The following is a 20,419-nucleotide window of genomic DNA, read 5'->3' as shown; positions in this document are numbered from 1 at the left end:
TGATCTATATATGTTTTGCTAAACTGACTATCCCTGCAATTCACCTGTTGAATTACCTGAATATAAATGCGCCTATTTGCGGCAATCTATAACGTTACCTCTCTGCTTTTTGCATGTTGCTATCTGTGTCCTTAGCGCCATCATAAGAAGAGAAGGGTGCTCTAAGACATGGCCGTGACTCTGCATTGTTGAGAACGAGGACGTCCTGACATCCAAGCATCAAACTGCCTTAGCGTAGATCACCAAACATAGTATATTTGAAAATCAAGATGTGCATGATCTCGTACTAATGCTACACAGCCCTTTGTAATTCACTCTGCCTCGCTTCTACTAATCGTTATACATGATTGTAGTATCCCTGTTTTGGCATTGTTGCATCATTGCATGCTCTGAGTTTGATCTTGGCCGAAGTGAGGGAGAATCTTACTTTGCTTCCAAATTCTATATAATTATTATGGTTATTTGGCAAGCTGAGTGGGGAGTTCTGACCCATTGTCTTTTATATAATTCCTTAACCAGTGTCCAGCAGAATTCAGAATTCACGAACCTATAAGTTCCTCTCCTATCTTCACAGCTCGCTAAATTCGTTATTATCATCAGTGCGTATCATCATCACATTATCATACATCGGCTGTTGATCATCTAATCATCACAGTCCTTATTCCTAAAATCTCTGAACAAAATGCTAATAAAGTCTGTCATCCTGACTCACACCTCCTTGTAGAAGTTGTTGAAGTGAAGTATCCTGCGTGACAGAGCCCAATCCCTCACTATCACTTATCTGTTATCACCTGCAGGGTTGACGTCCCAGACCGGCTTAGTCTCTGTTCTCTTAGTACCGGTATCGGTAGTGTGGTATTGATATTCAAACCCAGTACAATACTCATCGCAAAGATTATAGCCTCGTGTTGCTTACCTACATTGGCCAGAAATGTGGAGATTGCCATCACTAGTCCACAAGGAATACGTCGAAATTCACTTGGCAAGCCCGGCCGTGCCAGCATGAAAGACGTCGTTATGGTTCATTTTCATAACAATAACACAAACACACACACACACACACACACACACACACACACACACACACACACACACACACACACACACAGAAATATCGGGTGTTAGCGGTTGTCGAAACGAACCCCATAAACTGAGTGCATAGGATTCATCCCGTCACCGGCCAGCCTCGACCCCCGGAATCCCCAAGCACCAAAGTTGCATACTACCCATGGGAGGCTATGAAATGACTATCAGAATCAGAAAACAGTATCACCCCTGCCAAGAGATCGACAAAATGATAACAAAAGCCAAGGCTTGCACAACGCGTGAGCGATGGGCCCCAAACCGCACCCATCTCTCCCGCGCCCGATCAAGCCAGTCCCGATCGCTACTCCTAATCCCGCCTGCCAACCCAGCGAATACACCTCCCCTCTATATTCATGAAAGGAGGCGACACCGCCTGTTTGTGTTGCGACGTTAAAATAAACTTCAACACACACACACACACAATCTCAAACTCATGTGCTTGTCGTCCGTCGTGTTGCTGAGCTGGAACCTATATGTAGGACTCAGTGAGCAGTCACGTCTCGATGACCGATCACGATCCCCGTGACCAATCAAACAGTCACAAATCCCCGAAGAGCAGTCATAAAGTCACACACCAGTTTGAATCCCGATGACCAGTCACAAACAGCCGCGACTTTCTCTGTGAACGGTCACAGGGTCCACGTCAAAATATTACAACTCATCTGTAGGCATTCACGCGATCACTCGGATCAGCCTACTTTTTTCCTTCACAGACACAGGTTTCCGAAGTGAGCAAGAAAGATTTCGATCAACTCTCGATCTCCGCGTAGTTTACTTGTAGCTCGAGTCTGGTGTGTGTGGGCTCCTCTCCAAAACGAAGGGTGGTCGAAAATCTTGCAGGCTTCAGATAGAATCTCTTTTGAGAGGACGTTTTGGCTAGTAGATTGTGCTATTCATCATATTTGAAGAACAAACTTCGTCGTTCAGAAAAGCTATTTCGGAATATTTTCAGTCAAGTAATTTTTTGCATGCCGATCTTGCTAGAACGGAGACTGATTTCAACTGATCCAGCATACAAGCAGCACTCGCTTTGTGTTTTTGGAGAGGATGGGTGACAAGATTACGGAGTCAGAAGTGGACATCGTCGACGATGCAGAGACGAAAATATACTGAAGATGGAAAAGAAAATATGTTCATCTCCAAGAAGGTACTGAGTACACCAAGCACCTTCGTGTGTGTAGCTCTGTCTTTCTTGTGGAAGACTCCACAGAAAAAAATGTACAGCTTGTTGAAACTGAAACTGCCTCTCAGTTGAAGTCGTTCAGGGAAGACATCTATTCGAGACATCATTGATCCATTCTCAAGAACCATCGTAAGAAAAATCAAGTCATGTTAGCGATAAGAATGGCGAACTAGACCAGAGAAGTGTGAGTGTCTTGGTTTGGCTGCAGGAAACTGTATTTCAATATTGTGGCTGAACGTATTGCTTACGCAGTTTACTGCTTCGAACACATCTTCATTCCTACTACCAAAATAACTCTGTAAAATTTATTGATGTAACATTATGGTACATGTACAAGTCATGGTCTTTCTCGTTGTGCTGCTATAACGTGTATTATAAGTACATGCATACGAGTACTGTGTACCATTCCTACTCCCAAAACAACTCTGTAAAATTTATTGATGTAACATTATGGTACATGTACAAGTCATGGTCTTTCTCGTTGTGCTGCTATAACGTGTATTATAAGTACATGCATACGAGTACTGTGTACCGTTTACTGTCTCCTTGTCAGTGTTTTTGGGCGATCCTCCACACCTTCATTTGTCCATTACGTACTATTTGCCTTCTACATGTACTTATTAATTTTATAGAAATATTCACTCACTGCAACTTCTTGTGATTGCTGGTGCGAATGTACCCTGCGATGCCTGCTTGTTAGTGAGAGTGCACCAGACATGTGTCGATATGTATGTCTGACGAGATGTTCTTGAACTGGCATATCAGTATCACCAAGAGTACGGTTCTTCCGTCTACGCATCTCTTCTTGGCTTGTGGATTGTTTGAAAAGAGATAAAAAATATAATAATGATACAGATATACTTGTGTCCAAGTGTCGTCATGAAAATAAGTTCTACCTCCGTAACTTTGTCCGCAAGGTCACGTGAATCTAGCTGGTAGTCCCGCAGCCAATTTGTGTGTGTTTGTGTGAGTAAGTGTGTGCGCGCATGTGTGAGTGTGTGTGTTTGTGTGCATGCGTGAGAAAGAGAGTGCGTGTGTGTGTGTGTGTGGGAGAGAGAGAGAATGTGTGTGTGTGTGCGCGCATGTGTGTGTGTGTGTGGGAGAGAGAGAATGTGTGTGTGTGTGCGCGCATGTGTGTGTGTGCGTGTACGCGCGTGTGCGTGTATGTGAGAAAAAGGACAGAGTGTGTGTGTGTGTAATGGTGTGGGCATGTGTGGATTTGGCATTGAAGTCCCCAGCTCTATTCTATAATTATCATTCACGCTGGAACTGCTGCTGCATAGCTCCAAGTCTGAAGACTTGGCAACTTCACGCCTGCACCTGACTCTTGCGCTATGATACACGTCGCCTATGATACCCATCAGAATTTCCCACCTTACTCCCCCTTATGTTCAGGCTGCCCGTTTTGGAGCCATCAGTTGCCTGACGATCGTAGTAATACGTTAAACTCAGAGTTGTGACAAAGCTTCCAATCTCTCTTGTAATACAGAAATACCTATATTCTGCCTGTGACTACTCACTGAGAAAGAGTGGCCGTAACTGTACATTCCGCATATACCTGTTCGCTTGGAATTATAGTGGTCGCAACTGTCTCCCCCCAGCGCAGCTCATGTAGCGCCTACACACCCATTGTTGTCTTTTTTGTTTCGTCTTCGTTTTGTCTCCCCCTTCTTCCGTAGGTATGTGCAATGTGATAAAAAAATAAATATAAAAAAACTATTATGTGACCGCTCAAAGGGAATTATAGTTTCCACAACAAATCCTGCAGTACGAAGCACTCCGCGAGCAGTCACGAACTGTGTGCTTTACACATGTACATGTGTGGTGATTTGTGACTGGTCATGGGGCATTTGTGACTGGTAAACTAATTTGTGACTGGTCATGGGGAGTTTGTGACTGTTTGACTGGTCACGGGGACCGTGATTGGTCATGGGGCCTTGACTGGTCACTGAGTCCTACATATAGGCTTTGTGTCATTAATTATGGAGATCACCTCGCTCCTTTTATTCAGACAGGAGTACCGGTAGCTATCAATTGAGCTGACTTTCCTCGCGCTACTGAAACTCTGTATATTTATCGCCTCTACCCACTTTCTCACATCTGTTCATGCACTGTGTGCATGTGTATTGTATATTGGAAAGGCTTCCTGTCTGAAGCCTTTCCATACTGGTACTCGATGTTCCAGTTTTGTGACACGAGAATGGCACGAGAATTAGTGTACCGCTGAGTGTACCGCTATACACGTGGTCGACACGTAGTCGACACGTTGTTGATACTTTTTTGACACGTGACCCCGTCAACGGTCTGCTTTGTGCCAATGCCACTCGGTAAACGCCGATGTCGCGTACGACAAAGACGACTATCCCGTACGCGAAATAGTTGAGAACTGCATGACGTGGACCTGACGGCAAGGACAACTGCGAGGAGGCCCCTTTCGGTACCCCTGACGGGAAGGAGAACTGCAGAAGTCGACGAAGTCGAACGAGGAGGCCCCTTTTCCGTACCCCATACTGCAAAGTGCCATTGATGGATACCTTTTGCACCTGGAACGACCCTTAAACGCTGTCGCGGCGACTATCCCGTACGCGAAATAGTTGAGAACTGCTGACGTGGACCTTTTGCACCTGGAACGGCCCCGTAAACGCTGTCGTGTCGGCGGAGTGAATGTGCAGGGTACTAGGGTGAAAAGAATTGCTGCAAAGACGTCCCCTCTACTAGGCTCTAGGCCTTTGCCTTTGGAGACATCGTCGGCGAACTGAATGCGCAGGGCGAAAAGAATTGCTGCAAAGACGTCCGCTCTAGGCCTTTGGAGACATCGTGGGAACTCCTTCCGGTACTATACAAACTGCTGACGTGGCCGTGGACATGTACATTGTACATGGAGAGTCATGGTGGGACTTCATGTACATGGATACATGGTGGGAATTCCTTCCGGCACCCTCGTACCGCAAAGCCAACCGTGGGGAAGGAGAAGTGCAGACGTGCAGGAAGACGAACGAGGAGGAACCAGGACGAGCGAGCAATGGCAGGACTAGCTGGACCGTAAGTAATAGCTGAATTGTGCATGACAACTTGACATCCATGCGGCACTCGCCACTTGCCACTGCATATTTCTTGTCCACTAACAATGTCTCTCCTCTGCCCCCTGTGTGTCCACAGCCCTGTTTCTGAATTGGCCCGATGAATCGAATGTCTTCCGCAACTGGAACGGTCCCGTGAACGCTGTCGCGTCGGCGACTGAATGCGCAGGAGGGAAAATATTGCTGCGAAGACGTCTCCTCTAGACGACGGTAAGGCACCCCATTGATATGTTCCCAGTGTGTGCCAGGGTATCGGCGCGATGCATCGATGGTGAATGAGGAATGATGAAGGGTACGGTGGGACTGTAGACCTGTTACCTTCTACTAACACGTTATCAGGTGGAGAGTAGGGAGGTTTAGTTCCCACGTAACGGAAACGCGTACGTGGGTGATCCACGTAAAGTGGATGAAGGGCACCCACGTCGCAATGTTGTGTTTAGTCACACGGAACAAACAAAAGCATGAAGCGAAAGGCCAAAACCTGGTCAAAGACGAAGCTACCCCGGCCTAAGAAGCTCATCCAATATTTTGATTTCGTGCTTCGGAAACTTATTCAGCTGAGCACCCTCACAGCTCGCACAATGCGCTCCATTCTGATTTTCACCCACGTTCTGGCGGAACGTGGGTGAGCCTCCATACACGGTATGTCGTGAATCAGAAAACGTCTGTACGCGGGTCACTGAGTATCACGTGGTGCACCCACGTAAAGTACCCACGGATTACGTGGGACTAAACCTCCCTAGTGTCTTGTACTCACGTTATCAGGTCGAGAGCGTATTGTAGTCACTCTCTCATTTACGTTTAAGGTGTACGTATAACTTCTCAAAAAAATGTAATGGTCTACAGTCGTGTCGGAAGGGTACGGTGGGACTGTAGACATGTTACCTTCTAACACGTTATCAGGTGGAGAGTGTCTTGTACTCACGTTATCACTATTATCAGGTCGAGAGCGTATTGTAGTCACTCTCTCTATTCCTGTACTTCATTACGTTTCAGGTGTACGTAAACTTTTCCAAAAAAATTTAAATGGTTCACGTCTTCAGATAGAGAGCGTATTGCACCCACTGTCTAGTCTCTGTAGTGCATTGAGATTTTGTTGATCAAACATGAAATGGATACACAGACAAAGCCAGGCCAAGTACATGGCGAGATGCCGCCAGAAGAACGTCTTCAGGTAGAGAGCGTATTGCACCCACTGTCTAGTCGATTTTGTGGATCGCACATGAAATGGATACACAGACAAAGCAGGCCAAGTACATGAGAGAGTGGACGATGTGCAGATCGACACGGCCTGCGGGTACTTCATTAAAGTTACCCGTGACATAACTAGGATAAAAGTTAATCACTGCAAAAACATTGCCAAGTATGTGAGCACTTTGGACTTGACAGAAGAGTGCACGGGCGACGTTGACAAAACATACCGCGGTGACTGTCACTATCATGACAGCAGGGCACATCGCACGCAGCATCGCAGATCGTGTCGAATTGCGCATCATAATATTGCAAAATTGCTCCTGTGCATGCAAGTGGATTTCATTGCACTTCTCAGTTTGGGAAATGCTCGATTATGACAATTCTCCGTGTGAGTGCACTAGCCCTGAACAGACATGTAGGTGAACCATTTGTGGTGTCTCATAGCCTACCTCACGACCTTCTGCTTTCTTTCTTCATCACTTGTATCTTGCAGGTATATCATCCCGTGACGACCACATTGAAGTCTGAATTTGAAGTGTGAAGATGCTTCAGCAACCACATCGTACTTTTCCATTGCTTTCATTGTGCTTCTACTGTGCATGTGTGTAACTTGTGGGGTAAACATGTGATGACATTGTATGCTGGCGACACGGTCAGATGTTCATGCGTCTAACGTACACCTGCATGTTATGCATTGAAAAGGGTTTGCCACTTGCGATCCTGGGACGAGTATCAGGTCCGCTTTGTCCTGTGTGGGCTGTATCAGATTGCTGTTCACTTCTCTATCTGTTGGATGTGTGACTTTCTGCAAGTTTCTGGTGTATGATGGCCACGTCCTTGCTTGTCACTTTGTATGCTAATTATTACATTCTGTATTCGCTGCTTCCATGGCATGGTCTGCAAACTGCAATCCTTGGGCAAATGTCATGTTTGCTATGTTGTGCTTTGGCCGTCAGCTTGTCTACACGCTGTAGTTGAATTATTTTTGTTTCACAACTGACTTCCTCAAGTACGGTGGCCACTGCTTTGCATGGCATTATACATGAAGAATTTCCTGTTTGTGTCGTGTGCATGTGCGTATGTGTGCGTGGCCACGTGTGTGTGCCATGTGCATACACATGTTTGTGTATCTGTGTGCGGGGTAGCGAGGCGGGGAGGGCTGGTATGTATCAGTGTGTTATTGCAGTCGCATGGCTACATACAGTACATCGCGCGCGTGGTCATCATGTTTACCTTCGGGGTTGGGGTGGGGAGGGAACGGAAAAAGAGCTGAAATTATCCATATAAAAATCGCTCTGTGAGCGGTTCTGAAAAACCTTTACTGGTACTGCCCCGTCGTAAAAGTAAGAAATTAGAACTGGCCCATTGTCCCCCCAAATGCGAACTGATCCACCTAAATCGCGAATGACGGGACCCGAACGCACCAGTAGCACGAGGTTCCTACCTGTGGATGCAGATGGGGACGTTGGTCCGGACCATAGGCCATGTACTGACTCTGTACTAGCGGTAGGCTTCCCTATCAAAATAATAAATTCTACTACTACTACTGGTGTTACCCTATGATAATTGCCGTGATCCTGTGCCCTCCCGACCTCGTGCTACTGGTGCGTTCGGGTCCCGTCATTCGCGATTTAGGTGGATCAGTTCGCATTTGGGGGGACAATGGGCCAGTTCTAATTTCTTACTTTTACGACGGGGCAGTACCAGTAAAGGTTTTTCAGAACCGCTCACAGAGCGATTTTTATATGGATAATGACTAACATATGGCTATCTTTGTTAGGTTTCTGAAGATTATTTCGAACCCCAAACTCTGAGTAATAACAAAGAAGGACTTGGTTGTACCACACTTGCTCTGTGAGAATTTTATTACTGGGCCTGTCCACCGACCATAGAGAACCTACTTCTTCATGTCAAAATCCATACCACTATTTAAATATTAGAAAAGAGAGGACCATAAGTTTACAAGTTATCTGTTTTGTCCAAAACTAGCGATTATAAGCAAGATAATGGTGAGTCAGAACGTGCAACAATTAGCACAAAACTGACTCATGTGATACTGACATTCAATGACCAGATGCTTAGCTGTCTAGCTGCATCACATCTTGTAAACTTGTAAACTTATGGTCCCCTATTAATTTTTTCAACTTCAATCCTTGACTCTCCATCCGAATATTTGAATACTTTCGTATTTCGAAATCCTTTATGATAATTCCCATTTACAACGCTCTCTCTATTATGCTTGCATGTTTCGCACTCTCATGTCATAAGTATTTCCTTTCTTCGTCATTCTGTGAGAGCTTGGACAATTCACTTGTCTCTGCAAGTAGGCAGAAACGCCAGTTCATTCTTGCGAAGTAAAATATAGTATACCAACCAACCATGCACTATACGCAGCCTGAGGATTATAGTGGACACCTGCCTAGTATCTATGTATCTATCGATCTCTCCCTTTCAGCTGCTTGCTTCATCTCAAGGGTCACACAATTCACTATCTTTTACAACAGGAGGACGCACGGGTAACGGTAAACTGACCGGGACACTGGTTGATGATCAATTTGCATGGGAATTCTTTCATTGCTTTGAAATCTCAAATACAGCACAAACAAACGTTTTAGAAGATGTTGGCATGAGTTTAGTATCGTTTCAATCGTTTCCGGCTTCGGGCTTCGAGTATCATGTGCACAGAGATATAACATCTGACTGGGGAAGGCTTAGAAAATATGGCTTCAACATACTCAACATGCAGTTCAGAATCCTCCCCCCCCCCCTACACATGTTGATGAGACCTAACAAAGTGGAAACGGCTAGCTGTCCAGGAGGTACAGCCCACTCTACAGTATACATGTAGTCCGGTCAACACATGCCCAACACAACACTCTTCACTGTCATATCGCGTCACCAGTACTCCATACAGGTATTCTTCATCAGATCAGATTGCTGAACGGAATCAAATGAAAGAAACATCAAGTATAATTATTGCTTGCAAAGCGAAAGGAGGAAATATGGAATGCAAAAGTATAGTTTTCACTCAGTGACTGGGATGCAAATACAAAGTACTGTACATGAATTACCATCAAACGTGCCTTGGAAGACAAACATGTATACTACAATACCTGTACATCTACCCGTATATTAGAATTTCAAGAGCACAGTGACAAAAATTCGGGAGCAATCCAGGGGCAAGCATGTTTGCTACTTTGTTAAAGAAAGAACAAGATGTACATTGTAAACATCATAGTACACGCTACTTGATTACATCATAATACATGATTGTATGTTTATGTCATGCATGCTATTGGTATTCTCTGTGTCAATGCATGTAAATATCCATGACATAGAAAGAGGAGGCAGGGCGGAAGCTGGAATGAAAGGTACATAGATTGGTTGGAAAGAAATTTTGGTTCTGAATGTGTCAATTATGATGCTTCTATACAAATGCAAACGATATGATTCAGCTTTGCATGGTGATTGAGACAGGATGCCTTAGTGCTCCGTGTAGTGGCAGGTTTGCACGATGCCTTTTGAACCTCTCTACTGAAGTAGTTTAGGACGGAGCTGAGGAAACGCAACACATAGAAACGCAAAAAGACACAACGTTTACTAACAGTGGCTAGTGAACGACAAAACTCGGAATTTCTGTACAAACATTAGCATACAATAATATTATTGCACCATTGCATGTTAGTGCATGTTGACGGCAGGACAATGACAGTTGCGATGAGACCCGACTAGCTCATCGAACATGTACTGTGTATAATTATGTATCACGATCGAATCACAGAATTATAACAACAGTCAATTGCAGGGAGCAGCTCTCGGATTTATCGAACCTTAACTCCACAAGGAACCTGGGTGATGATGGCTCGATTCCTTTTCGTTTTCCGAATAGGCTTGGGTAAGCCAAGAGGGATTACGACTGTCATCTGTGTATTACAAGAAATAGAATAGTATTACTTACGGACGCCCCACATGAATCCCGCGCAACCAACTGTCTGCCCACTCGCGTCAGTGAGGAACTTGATGGACATGCTGGAATCACCAGAATCGATCACGCCTGGTTCAGCAGCTGGATCGTCGGAGCAGACCACAGTGTGTGGATTGGATGCAGCAGTGCTGACCGTTAATGAATCCTGACTGCATGTATTTCCAATAGGCAGGGTACATGGATGGAAGATGACGCTCACCGGACGACCACCAATGGCGCTGTAATCCAAGTTACATTCCATGTTCGGGTAATACTCGTTGCTGGCTGTGTCGCGTCCGAATTGGAAGAAGGCAAACTGTCCATTGGTGTAGTCCTCCTGATGTAAGATCTGATTGACATCGCTACGGTTATGGCACGTCATGCTACCATACACAATAGCTTCTGTAGGCCTGCAATAGACAGACCGCACAAATATCAACTTCAATAAGAAATAACTGCAACTTCAAGCTCTTACCCACGATTATCAGGACTCCAGAGAATTGCCTAAACAAGTCTTCTTGCTTTCTCATCAAGTGAAAGAACCAATGAATAATACGAATTACCGGTACTAGCAACACAAGGGTGGTAATCATCAAAAATATGAAAATGACAAAGGTTAAGCGAATAGATACCATGCAATATTAAAAGAAAGAAAGCAAGGTGATTTGAGGAGTGACAAACGAGGGTCTATAATACACTTACCTGCAAAGTACTGCAACCAGAACAGCCACCAGGATGGGAAGAAGGGTTTTCAAGGACATACTGAATGTTTTTAGTTCTCAAGAACTGATTATAGCGAAGTATTTTGGTAAGAGGCAAGTTGACCTTACAACACAGAAATGGGACAATTATGACAATAGCAGTCAAAACTAGCGTCTTTTTATACACGCTGCCAAACGCCTGATGCGACAATGCGACTAGCATTATAACCGAACCATTCAGCGCTGCTTCGATCTTTTCTCATGTCCGTAATAAGATGAGTGGGGAAGATGCAAAGACAGTATCTCAAAGGATATGCAGAGAGGTATGTCACAATCATAATGTGTACGATGCATGCTTCTCGTTTGATGAAGGTTAGTGCACAGGGTAGCTCCTTGGGATATGTGAGTGAAAGTCTGGAATTGCACAATCCAGGAAACAAGTACTGGACATTGGTAGCACAGAGACTAGTAGACTGGAAGAGACACATGCGATTGCAGGTGCCAAGTCAGGTCCCGACAACACCACGTAGATGAATATTTAAGTGTGTACTGCGGAATGAGGATAGTCTTCTTTCCAGCTCAACCCCACGTCACTCAGTCCTACATCCGTCCTTCGCAATGATTGTAAAGATCGTGAAATTTGTCTGAACACACGTACATTCTACGTGTGCTTTGGAGCGTTTCATATTATTGTTTACAATGTTTAGCCCTCTCCCCAGAGACATACAGAAATTGTTCGTTTGATCACCACACCACAAAATCATCCGTGCCAGCACGTTCCAAGTAACACAGCACACACGTTTTAGCGAAAGGAGGAGAATTCCTCCATTTGTGAGTACACGCATCGCGCTCATACCCTGATGTATCTCTACAGATGATCAGAGACGTCAGTTTAATTGACTGTGCTAGATTTTCCACTTCATCACAAGAGTCGCAATGACCGAATACTAGTGGTCTTAGTTATCTAAGAGGTATAAACTGCGTTTTCCGTGCTCGGGAGTGGCGCAGGGTGCTGAGTGCTGAGTGCTTTGCAATTACTTGCCAATTTCCCGAGAGTACGGGAAGTTCGTTTGGTTTGTGTACACGATCAGACAGCTCTCGCCGCTCATTTTTTCCTTATATCACCAACCTGAGTCCCTCTCAGGAAAAAAGGAAACCAATCAAGTAGATCACATACCACGTGTCTACCACAGTATTCGTGATTGTGAAATTTATGCTTGCAACATACCAACTGGTATGTGAGTACAAAGATGCGATAGTGACACATGTACAATGTATGAAAGAAGAAAACGCAGTATCCATTGCCCAAGGCACTTTGGCAAGAGCATAGAATTCTTGCAGTTCGTGTGACCACGGGATTGGCACAGGTCTCTTGAGAGAGGATAGGACAAATATGCTTCATCAGATATTCCAAGCTAACATTCTGAGCAATAATGCAATAATAATACAGAAGTCGTTGAATAGAAGGCATCAGAATGGCAACAGCGAGCGAGATGTCATGACGGGGAAATGTGGAGTATGTTCAGCCTTTACATGCGTCTTCTACTCATTCAGATAAGGATTGGTGTTTACGTATCATGGGAAAAGGTCACACGTGCTAGGGGCGGAACAACTGGTATCGATCAGTGGAGCCTGTCAAAGAGAACAAATCCGCAGAGGAACTTGTCTCCGAGTCTAATACCCGCTCTTGATGAAGGTACCAACTATCGTGTGTGCAAGCATGCAGGCACATGGCACAATTCATTCGCGTAAGTCTTTGAGCATTGTGACCCACTCCGGATGGTATAAAAGGAGCTCGCTTCCATTATTTCTGGCAGATATACTCCCAAGCTCTCAAGCATATTGATAATTCCATTACCGCTTGGCTGATCAATCCCGACTCAAACGCCGACTTTCCAGAATGTCTCCTCAAATCTGTCTTCCTATCCTGGCTGCTGTCCTTGTCGCATTGGCCGCAAGGTGAGTTTTTTTTTCACTTCACATCATAAGCGTGAAATCTCTAGACGAACTATCGTATTTCGGATACTGTTTAGTCCATTATTGATTCGGCCCGTACTCAGTCCTAACCCAGATCATCAGGATGAATTCGTTTTCACATCCAATCATATTGCTCGCTATTCAATAATATGATCATTACAGAAAGAAGGATATACAATTGCCCAGTTGTTATCACTCGTACCTGATCATCAGCATCAGAGTTTATTTGTCTTGTGGGCAGCCTGTAACAATTGCCTGTGCTCTATTGTTTTTTACACAGCCCATCGGAAGCCAACCCCATTATCTATGGAAGTATGACGTGTCACAATCGCAGCGATGTTAACCAGATCCTGCATGAGGAGGACTACACCAATGGATTCTTTGCTTTTTTCCAGTTCGGACGCGACACAGCCAGCAACGAGTATTACCCGAACATGGAGTGTAACTTGGATTTCAGCGCCATTGGTGGTCGTCCGGTGAGCGTCATCTTCCATCCATGTACCCTGCCTATTGGAAATACATGCAGTCAGGATTCATTGACGGTCAGCACTGCTGCATCCAATCCACACACTGTGGTCTGCTCCGACGATCCAGCTGCTGACCCAGGCGTGATCGATACTGGTGATTCCAGCATGTCCATCAAGTTCCTCACTGACGCGAGTGGGCAGACTGTGGGCTGCGCCGGGTCCCTGTGGGGCGTCCGTAAGTAATGTTTTCTTCTCAACTGCATTTACAATGAGCAGAGAGTATACAATGTATACTTGAATAGTGAAATGCATAATATAATTATTATGAATGATCTACGCAAAGCAGAGGTAATGAAGGTAACAGGAATCAAGGGGACATTCGATAGCAGCACTCCAGTCGAATTTTTTCCCTTAGCCACCCATCAGTATTTCTTGTACAATGTATAATAGTGACTTCAAGCATTTGAGGAAGCTCTTGCAGCCCCATGGTTTCTAAGGATTTCAGAACACGTGCAATAATATATTATATTATTGATCTGTATATGTTTTGCTAAACTGACTATCCCTGCAATTCACCTGTTGAATTACCTGAATATAAATGAGCCTATTTGCGGCAATCTATAACGTTATCTCTCTGCTTTTTGTATGTTGCTATCTGTGTCCTTAGCGCCATCATAAGAAGAGAAGGGTGCTCAAAGACATGGCCGTAAATCTGCATTGTTGAGAACGAGGACGTCCTGACATCCAAGCATCAAACTGCCTTAGCGTAGATCACCAAACATAGTATATTTGAAAATCAAGATGTGCATGATCTCGTACTAATGCTACACAGCCCTTTGTAATTCACTCTGTCTCGCATCTACTAATAGTTATACATGTAGTATCCCTGTTTTGGCATTGTTGCATCATTGCATGCTCAGAGTTTGATCTTGGCCGAAGTGAGGGAGAATCTTACTTTGCTTCCAAATTCTATATAATTATTATGGTTATTTGGCAAGCTGAGTGAGGAGTTCTGACCCATTGTCTTTTATATAATTCCTTAACCAGTGTCCAGCAGAATTCAGAATTTACCAACCTATAAGTTCTTCTCCTATCTTCACAGCTCGCTAAATTCGTTATTATCATCAGTGCGTGTTCATCATCACATTATCATACATGGGCTGTTGATCATCTAATCATCACAGTCCGTATTCCTAAAATCTCTGAACACAATGCTAATAAAGTCTGTCATCCTGACTCACACCTCCTTGTAGAAGTTGTTGAAGTGAAGCCCTGCGTGACAGAGCCCAATCCCTCACTATCCCTTATCTGTTATCACCTGCAGGGTTGACGTCCCAGACCGGCTTAGTCTCTTTTCTCTGTTCTCTTAGTACCGGTAACAGTTAGTGTGCTATTGATATTCAAACCCAGTACAATACTCATCGCAAAGATTATAGCCTCGTGTTGCTTACCTACATTGGCCAGAAATGTGGAGATTGCCATCACTAGTCCACAAGGAATACGTCGAAATTCACTTGGCAAGCCCGGCCGTGCCAGCATGAAAGACGTCGTTAGGGTACATTTTCATAACAATAACACAAACACACACACACACACACACACACACACACACACACACACACACACACACACACGCACACAGAAACATCGGGTGTTAGCGGTTGTCGAAACGAACCCCATAAACTGAGTGCATAGGATTCATCCCGTCACCGGCCAGCCTCGACCCCCGGAATCCCCAAGCACCAAAGTTGCATACTACCCATGGGAGGCCATGAAATGACTATCAGAATCAGAAAACAGTGTCACTCCTGCCAACAGATCGACAAAATAATGACAACAAAAGCCAAGGCTTGCACAACGCGTGAGCGATGGGCCCCAAACCGCACCCATCTCTCCCGCGCCCGATTAAGCCAGTCCCGATCGCTACTCCTAATCCCGCCTCCCAACCTAGCGAATACACCTTCCCTCTATATTCATGAAAGGAGGCGACACCGCCTGTTTGTGTTGCGATGTTAAAATAAACTTCAACACACACACACACAATCTCAAACTCATGTGCTTGTCGTCCGTCGTGTTGCTGAGCTGGAACCTATAGGCTCTGTGTCATTAATTATGGAGATCACCTCGCTCCTTTTATTCAGACAGGATTAGCTATCAATTGAGCTGACTTTCCTTTGCGCTACTGAAACTGTATATTTATCGCCTCTACCCACTTTCTCAGATATATTCATGCACTGTGTGCATGTGTATTGTATATGACTAACATTATGGCTATCTTTGTTAGGTTTCTGAAGATTATTTCGAACCCAAAACTCTGAGTAATAACAAAGAAGGACTTGGTTGTACCACGCTTGCTGTGTGAGAATTTTATTGCTGGGCCTGTCCACCGACCAGAGAGAACCTACTTCTTCATGTCAAAATCCATACCACTATTTGAATATTAGAAAAGAGAGGACCATAAGTTTACAAGTTATCTGTTTTGTCCAGAACTAGCGATTATAAGCAATATAATGGTGAGTCAGAACGTGCAACAATTAGCACAAAACTGACTTATGTGATACTGACATTCAATGACCAGATGCTTAGCTGCCTAGCTGCATCACATCTTCTACACTTGTAAACTTATGGTCCCCTATTAATTTTTTCAACTTCAATCCTTGGCTCTCCATCCGAATATTTGAATACTTTCGTATTTCGAAATCCTTTACAAGTATAATAATCCCCATTTACAACGCTCTCTCTATTATGCTTGCATGTTTCGCACTCTCATGTCATAAGTATTTCCTTTCTTCGTCATTCTGTGAGAGCTTGGACAATTCACTTGTCCCTGCAAGTAGGCAGAAACAGTGCCAGTTCATTCTTGCGAAGTAAAATATAGTACACCAACCAACCATGCACTATACGCAGCCTGAGGATTATATTGGATACCTGCCTAGTATCTATGTATCTATCGATCTCTCCCTTTCAGCTGCTTGCTTCATGTCAAGGGCAACAAAATTCACTATCTTTTACGACAGGAGGACGCACGGGTAACGGTAAACTGACCGGGACACTGGTTGATGATCAATTTGCATGGGAATTCTTTCATTGCTTTGAAATCTCAAATACAGCACAAACAAACGTTTTAGAAGATGTTGGCATGAGTTTAGTATCGTTTCAATCGTTTCCGGCTTCGGGCTTCGAGTATCATGTGCACAGAGATATAACATCTGACTGGGGAAGGCTTAGAAAATATGGCTTCAACATACTCAACATGCAGTTCAGAATCCTCCCCCCCCCCCCCCTACACATGTTGATGAGACCTAACAAAGTGGAAACGGCTAGCTGTCCAGGAGGTACAGCCCACTCTACAGTATACATGTAGTCCGGTCAACACATGCCCAACACAACACTCTTCACTGTCATATCGCGTCACCAGTACTCCATACAGGTATTCTTCATCAGATCAGATTGCTGAACGGAAACAAATGAAAGAAACATCAAGTATAATTATTGCTTGCAAAGCGAAAGGAGGAAATATGGAATGCAAAAGTATAGTTTTCACTCAGTGACTGGGATGCAAATACAAAGTACTGTACATGAATTACCATCAAACGTGCCTTGGAAGACAAACATGTATACTACAATACCTGTACATCTACCCGTATATTAGAATTTCAAGAGCACAGTGACAAAAATTCGGGAGCAATCCAGGGGCAAGCATGTTTGCTACTTTGTTAAAGAAAGAACAAGATGTACATTGTAAACATCATAGTACACGCTACTTGATTACATCATAATACATGATTGTATGTTTATGTCATGCATGCTATTGGTATTCTCTGTGTCAATGCATGTAAATATACATGACATAGAAAGAGGAGGCAGGGCGGAAGCTGGAATGAAAGGTACACAGATTGGTTGGAAAGAAATTTTGGTTCTGAATAATTATGTCAATTATGATGCTTCTATACAAATGCAAACGATATGATTCAGCTTTGCATGGTGATTGAGACAGGATGCCTTAGTGCTCCGTGTAGTGGCAGGTTTGCACGATGCCTTTTGAGCCTCTCTACTGAAGTAGTTTAGGACGGAGCTGAGGAAACGCAACACATAGAAACGCAAAAAGACACAACGTTTACTAACAGTGGCTAGTGAACGACAAAACTCGGAATTTCTGTACAAACATTAGCATACAATAATATTATTGCACCATTGCATGTTAGTGGCTTATTGCATGTTGACGGCAGGACAATGACAGTTGCGATGAGACCCGACTAGCTCATCGAACATGTACTGTGTATAATTATGTATCACGAGCGAATCACAGAATTATAACAACAGTCAATTGCAGGGAGCAGCTCTCGGATTTATCGAACCTTGACTCCACAAGGAACCTGGGTGATGATGGCTCGATTCCTTTCCGTTTTCCGAATAGGCTTGGGTAAGCCAAGAGGGGTTACGACTGTCATCTGTGTATTACAAGAAATAGAATAGTATTACTTACGGACGCCCCACATGAATCCCGCGCAACCAACTGTCTGCCCACTCGCGTCAGTGAGGAACTTGATGGACATGCTGGAATCACCAGAATCGATCACGCCTGGTTCAGCAGCTGGATCGTCGGAGCAGACCACAGTGTGTGGATTGGATGCAGCAGTGCTGACCGTTAATGAATCCTGACTGCATGTATTTCCAATAGGCAGGGTACATGGATGGAAGATGACGCTCACCGGACGACCACCAATGGCACTGTAATCCAAGTTACATTCCATGTTCGGGTAATACTCGTTGCTGGCTGTGTCGCGTCCGAATTGGAAGAAGGCAAACTGTCCATTGGTGTAGTCCTCCTGATGTAAGATCTGATTGACATCGCTGCGGTTATGGCACGTCATGCTACCATACACAATAGCTTCTGTAGGCCTGCAATAGACAGACCGCACAAATATCAACTTCAATAAGAAATAACTGCAACTTCAAGCTCTTACCCACGATTATCAGGACTCCAGAGAATTGCCTAAACAAGTCTTCTCGCTTTCTCATCAAGTGAAAGAACCAATGAATACTACGAATTACTAGCAACACAAGGGTGGTAATCATCAAAAATATGAAAATGACAAAAGTTAAGCGAATAGATAGCATGCAATAATAAAAGAAAGAAAGTAATGTGAGGTGGGAAGTGACAAACGAGGGTCTATAATACACTTACCTGCAAAGTACTGCAACCAGAACAGCCACCAGAATGGGAAGAAGGGTTTTCAAAGACATACTGAATGTTCTTAGTTCTCAAGAACGGATTATAGCGAAGTATTTTGGTAAGAGGCAAGTTGACCTTACAACACAGAAATGGGACAATTATGACAATAGCAGTCAAAACTAGCGTCTTTTTATACACGCTGCCAAACGCCTGATGCGACAATGCGACTAGCATTATAACCGAACCATTCAGCGCTGCTTCGATCTTTTCTCATGTCCGTAATAAGATGAGTGGGGAAGATGCAAAGACAGTATCTCAAAGGATATGCAGAGAGGTATGTCACAATCATAATGTGTACGATGCATGCTTCTCGTTTGATGAAGGTTAGTGCACAGGGTAGCTCCTTGGGATATGTGAGTGAAAGTCTGGAATTGCACAATCCAGGAAACAAGTACTGGACATTGGTAGCACAGAGACTAGTAGACTGGAAGAGACACATGCGATTGCAGGTGCCAAGTCAGGTCCCGACAACACCACGTAGATAAAAGTGTGTACTGCGGAATGAGGATAGTCTTCTTTCCAGCTCAACCCCACGTCACTCAGTCCTACATCCGTCCTTCGCAATGATTGTAAAGATCGTGAAATTTGTCTCTACACACGTACATCCTACGTGTGCTTTGGAGCGTTTCATATTATTGTTTACAATGTTTAGCCCTCTCCCCAGAGACATACAGAAATGGTTCGTTTGATCACCACACCACAAAATCATCAGTGCCAGCACGTTCCAAGTAACACAGCACACACGTTTTAGCGAAAGGAGGAGAATTCCTCCATTTGTGAGTACACGCATCGCGCTCATACCCTGAGGTACTCTACAGATGATCAGAGACGTCAGTTTAATTGACTGTGCTAGATTTTCCACTTCATCACAAGAGTCGCAATGACCGAATACTAGTGGTCTTAGTTATCTAAGAGGTAAACTGCGTTTTCCGTGCTCGGGAGTGGCGCAGGGTGCTGAGTGCTGAGTGCTTTGCAATTACTTGCCAATTTCCCGAGAGTACGGGAAGTTCGTTTGGTTTGTGTACACGATCAGACAGCTCTCGCCGCTCATTTTTCCTTATATCACCAACCTGAGTCCCTCTCAGGAAAAAAGGAAACCAATCAAGTAGATCACATACCACGTGTCTACCACAGTATTCGTGATTGTGAAATTTATGCTTGCAACATACCAACTGTTATGTGAGTACAAAGATGCGATAGTGACACATGTACAATGTATGAAAGAAGAAAACGCAGTATCCATTGCCCAAGGCACTTTGGCAAGAGCATAGAATTCTTGCAGTTCGTGTGACCACGGGATTGGCACAGGTCTCTTGAGAGAGGATAGGACAAAATGCTTCATCAGATATTCCAAGCTAACATTCTGAGCAATAATGCAATATTAATACAGAAGTCATTGAATAGAAGGCATCAGAATGGCAACAGCGAGCGAGATGTCATGACGGGGAAATGTGGAGTATGTTCAGCCTTTACATGCGTCTTCTACTCATTCAGATAAGGATTGGTGTTTACGTATCATGGGAAAGGTCAC

General features: G+C 44.3%; 4 protein-coding genes and 1 long non-coding RNA gene across 5 annotated transcripts in view; 3 read left to right on the top strand and 2 right to left on the bottom strand.

The window, feature by feature from the left end:
* LOC135808893 (uncharacterized) overlaps nt 1-713 on the top strand; it is an 8,866-nt gene extending 8,153 nt beyond the window's left edge. The window contains exon 3 of the mRNA XM_065322134.1: nt 136-713. Within this exon, the coding sequence (XP_065178206.1) occupies nt 136-146 (11 nt within the window). The 3' untranslated portion in view covers nt 147-713. The remainder of the gene's footprint in view (nt 1-135) is intronic.
* Nucleotides 714-4,409: 3,696 nt separating this feature from the next.
* On the top strand, nt 4,410-7,507 carry LOC135808892 (uncharacterized). Its single transcript, XR_010552143.1, has 3 exons — nt 4,410-5,311; nt 5,429-5,559; nt 7,037-7,507. It is a non-coding gene; the product is annotated as an uncharacterized LOC135808892 (long non-coding RNA).
* A 1,945-nt stretch (nt 7,508-9,452) lies between these two features.
* On the bottom strand, nt 9,453-11,536 carry LOC135808896 (uncharacterized). Its single transcript, XM_065322139.1, has 3 exons — nt 11,210-11,536; nt 10,502-10,917; nt 9,453-10,098 (listed from the first exon to the last, which is right to left on the bottom strand). Exons 1-3 carry the CDS (start codon nt 11,266-11,268, stop codon nt 10,088-10,090), a joined length of 486 nt encoding a protein of 161 aa, XP_065178211.1. The 5' UTR covers nt 11,269-11,536; the 3' UTR covers nt 9,453-10,087.
* Nucleotides 11,537-13,008: 1,472 nt separating this feature from the next.
* On the top strand, nt 13,009-14,892 carry LOC135810751 (uncharacterized). Its single transcript, XM_065324217.1, has 3 exons — nt 13,009-13,167; nt 13,466-13,887; nt 14,320-14,892. Exons 1-3 carry the CDS (start codon nt 13,109-13,111, stop codon nt 14,328-14,330), a joined length of 492 nt encoding a protein of 163 aa, XP_065180289.1. The 5' UTR covers nt 13,009-13,108; the 3' UTR covers nt 14,331-14,892.
* Nucleotides 14,893-17,073: 2,181 nt separating this feature from the next.
* Nucleotides 17,074-19,152, bottom strand: LOC135810750 (uncharacterized). Its single transcript, XM_065324216.1, has 3 exons — nt 18,841-19,152; nt 18,139-18,554; nt 17,074-17,727 (listed from the first exon to the last, which is right to left on the bottom strand). Exons 1-3 carry the CDS (start codon nt 18,897-18,899, stop codon nt 17,717-17,719), a joined length of 486 nt encoding a protein of 161 aa, XP_065180288.1. The 5' UTR covers nt 18,900-19,152; the 3' UTR covers nt 17,074-17,716.
* Nucleotides 19,153-20,419: the final 1,267 nt, after the last annotated feature.

Source organism: Sycon ciliatum, chromosome 2 (genome assembly GCF_964019385.1).
Source record: "Sycon ciliatum chromosome 2, ocSycCili1.1, whole genome shotgun sequence".
Classification (NCBI taxonomy): domain Eukaryota; kingdom Metazoa; phylum Porifera; class Calcarea; order Leucosolenida; family Sycettidae; genus Sycon; species Sycon ciliatum.
This window is presented reverse-complemented; position numbering and strand designations above follow the sequence as displayed.

Coding starts and splice junctions, on each gene's coding strand:
- LOC135810751 (XM_065324217.1), top strand. CDS start 13,109: ATGTCTCCTCAAATCTGTCTTCCTATCCTGGCTGCTGTCCTTGTCGCA. Junction 13,168..13,465: donor CTTGTCGCATTGGCCGCAAG/GTGAGTTTTTTT, acceptor TTTTTTACACAG/CCCATCGGAAGCCAACCCCA.
- LOC135810750 (XM_065324216.1), bottom strand. CDS start 18,899: ATGTCTTTGAAAACCCTTCTTCCCATTCTGGTGGCTGTTCTGGTTGCA. Junction 18,555..18,840: donor CTGGTTGCAGTACTTTGCAG/GTAAGTGTATTA, acceptor TGTCTATTGCAG/GCCTACAGAAGCTATTGTGT.
- LOC135808896 (XM_065322139.1), bottom strand. CDS start 11,268: ATGTCCTTGAAAACCCTTCTTCCCATCCTGGTGGCTGTTCTGGTTGCA. Junction 10,918..11,209: donor CTGGTTGCAGTACTTTGCAG/GTAAGTGTATTA, acceptor TGTCTATTGCAG/GCCTACAGAAGCTATTGTGT.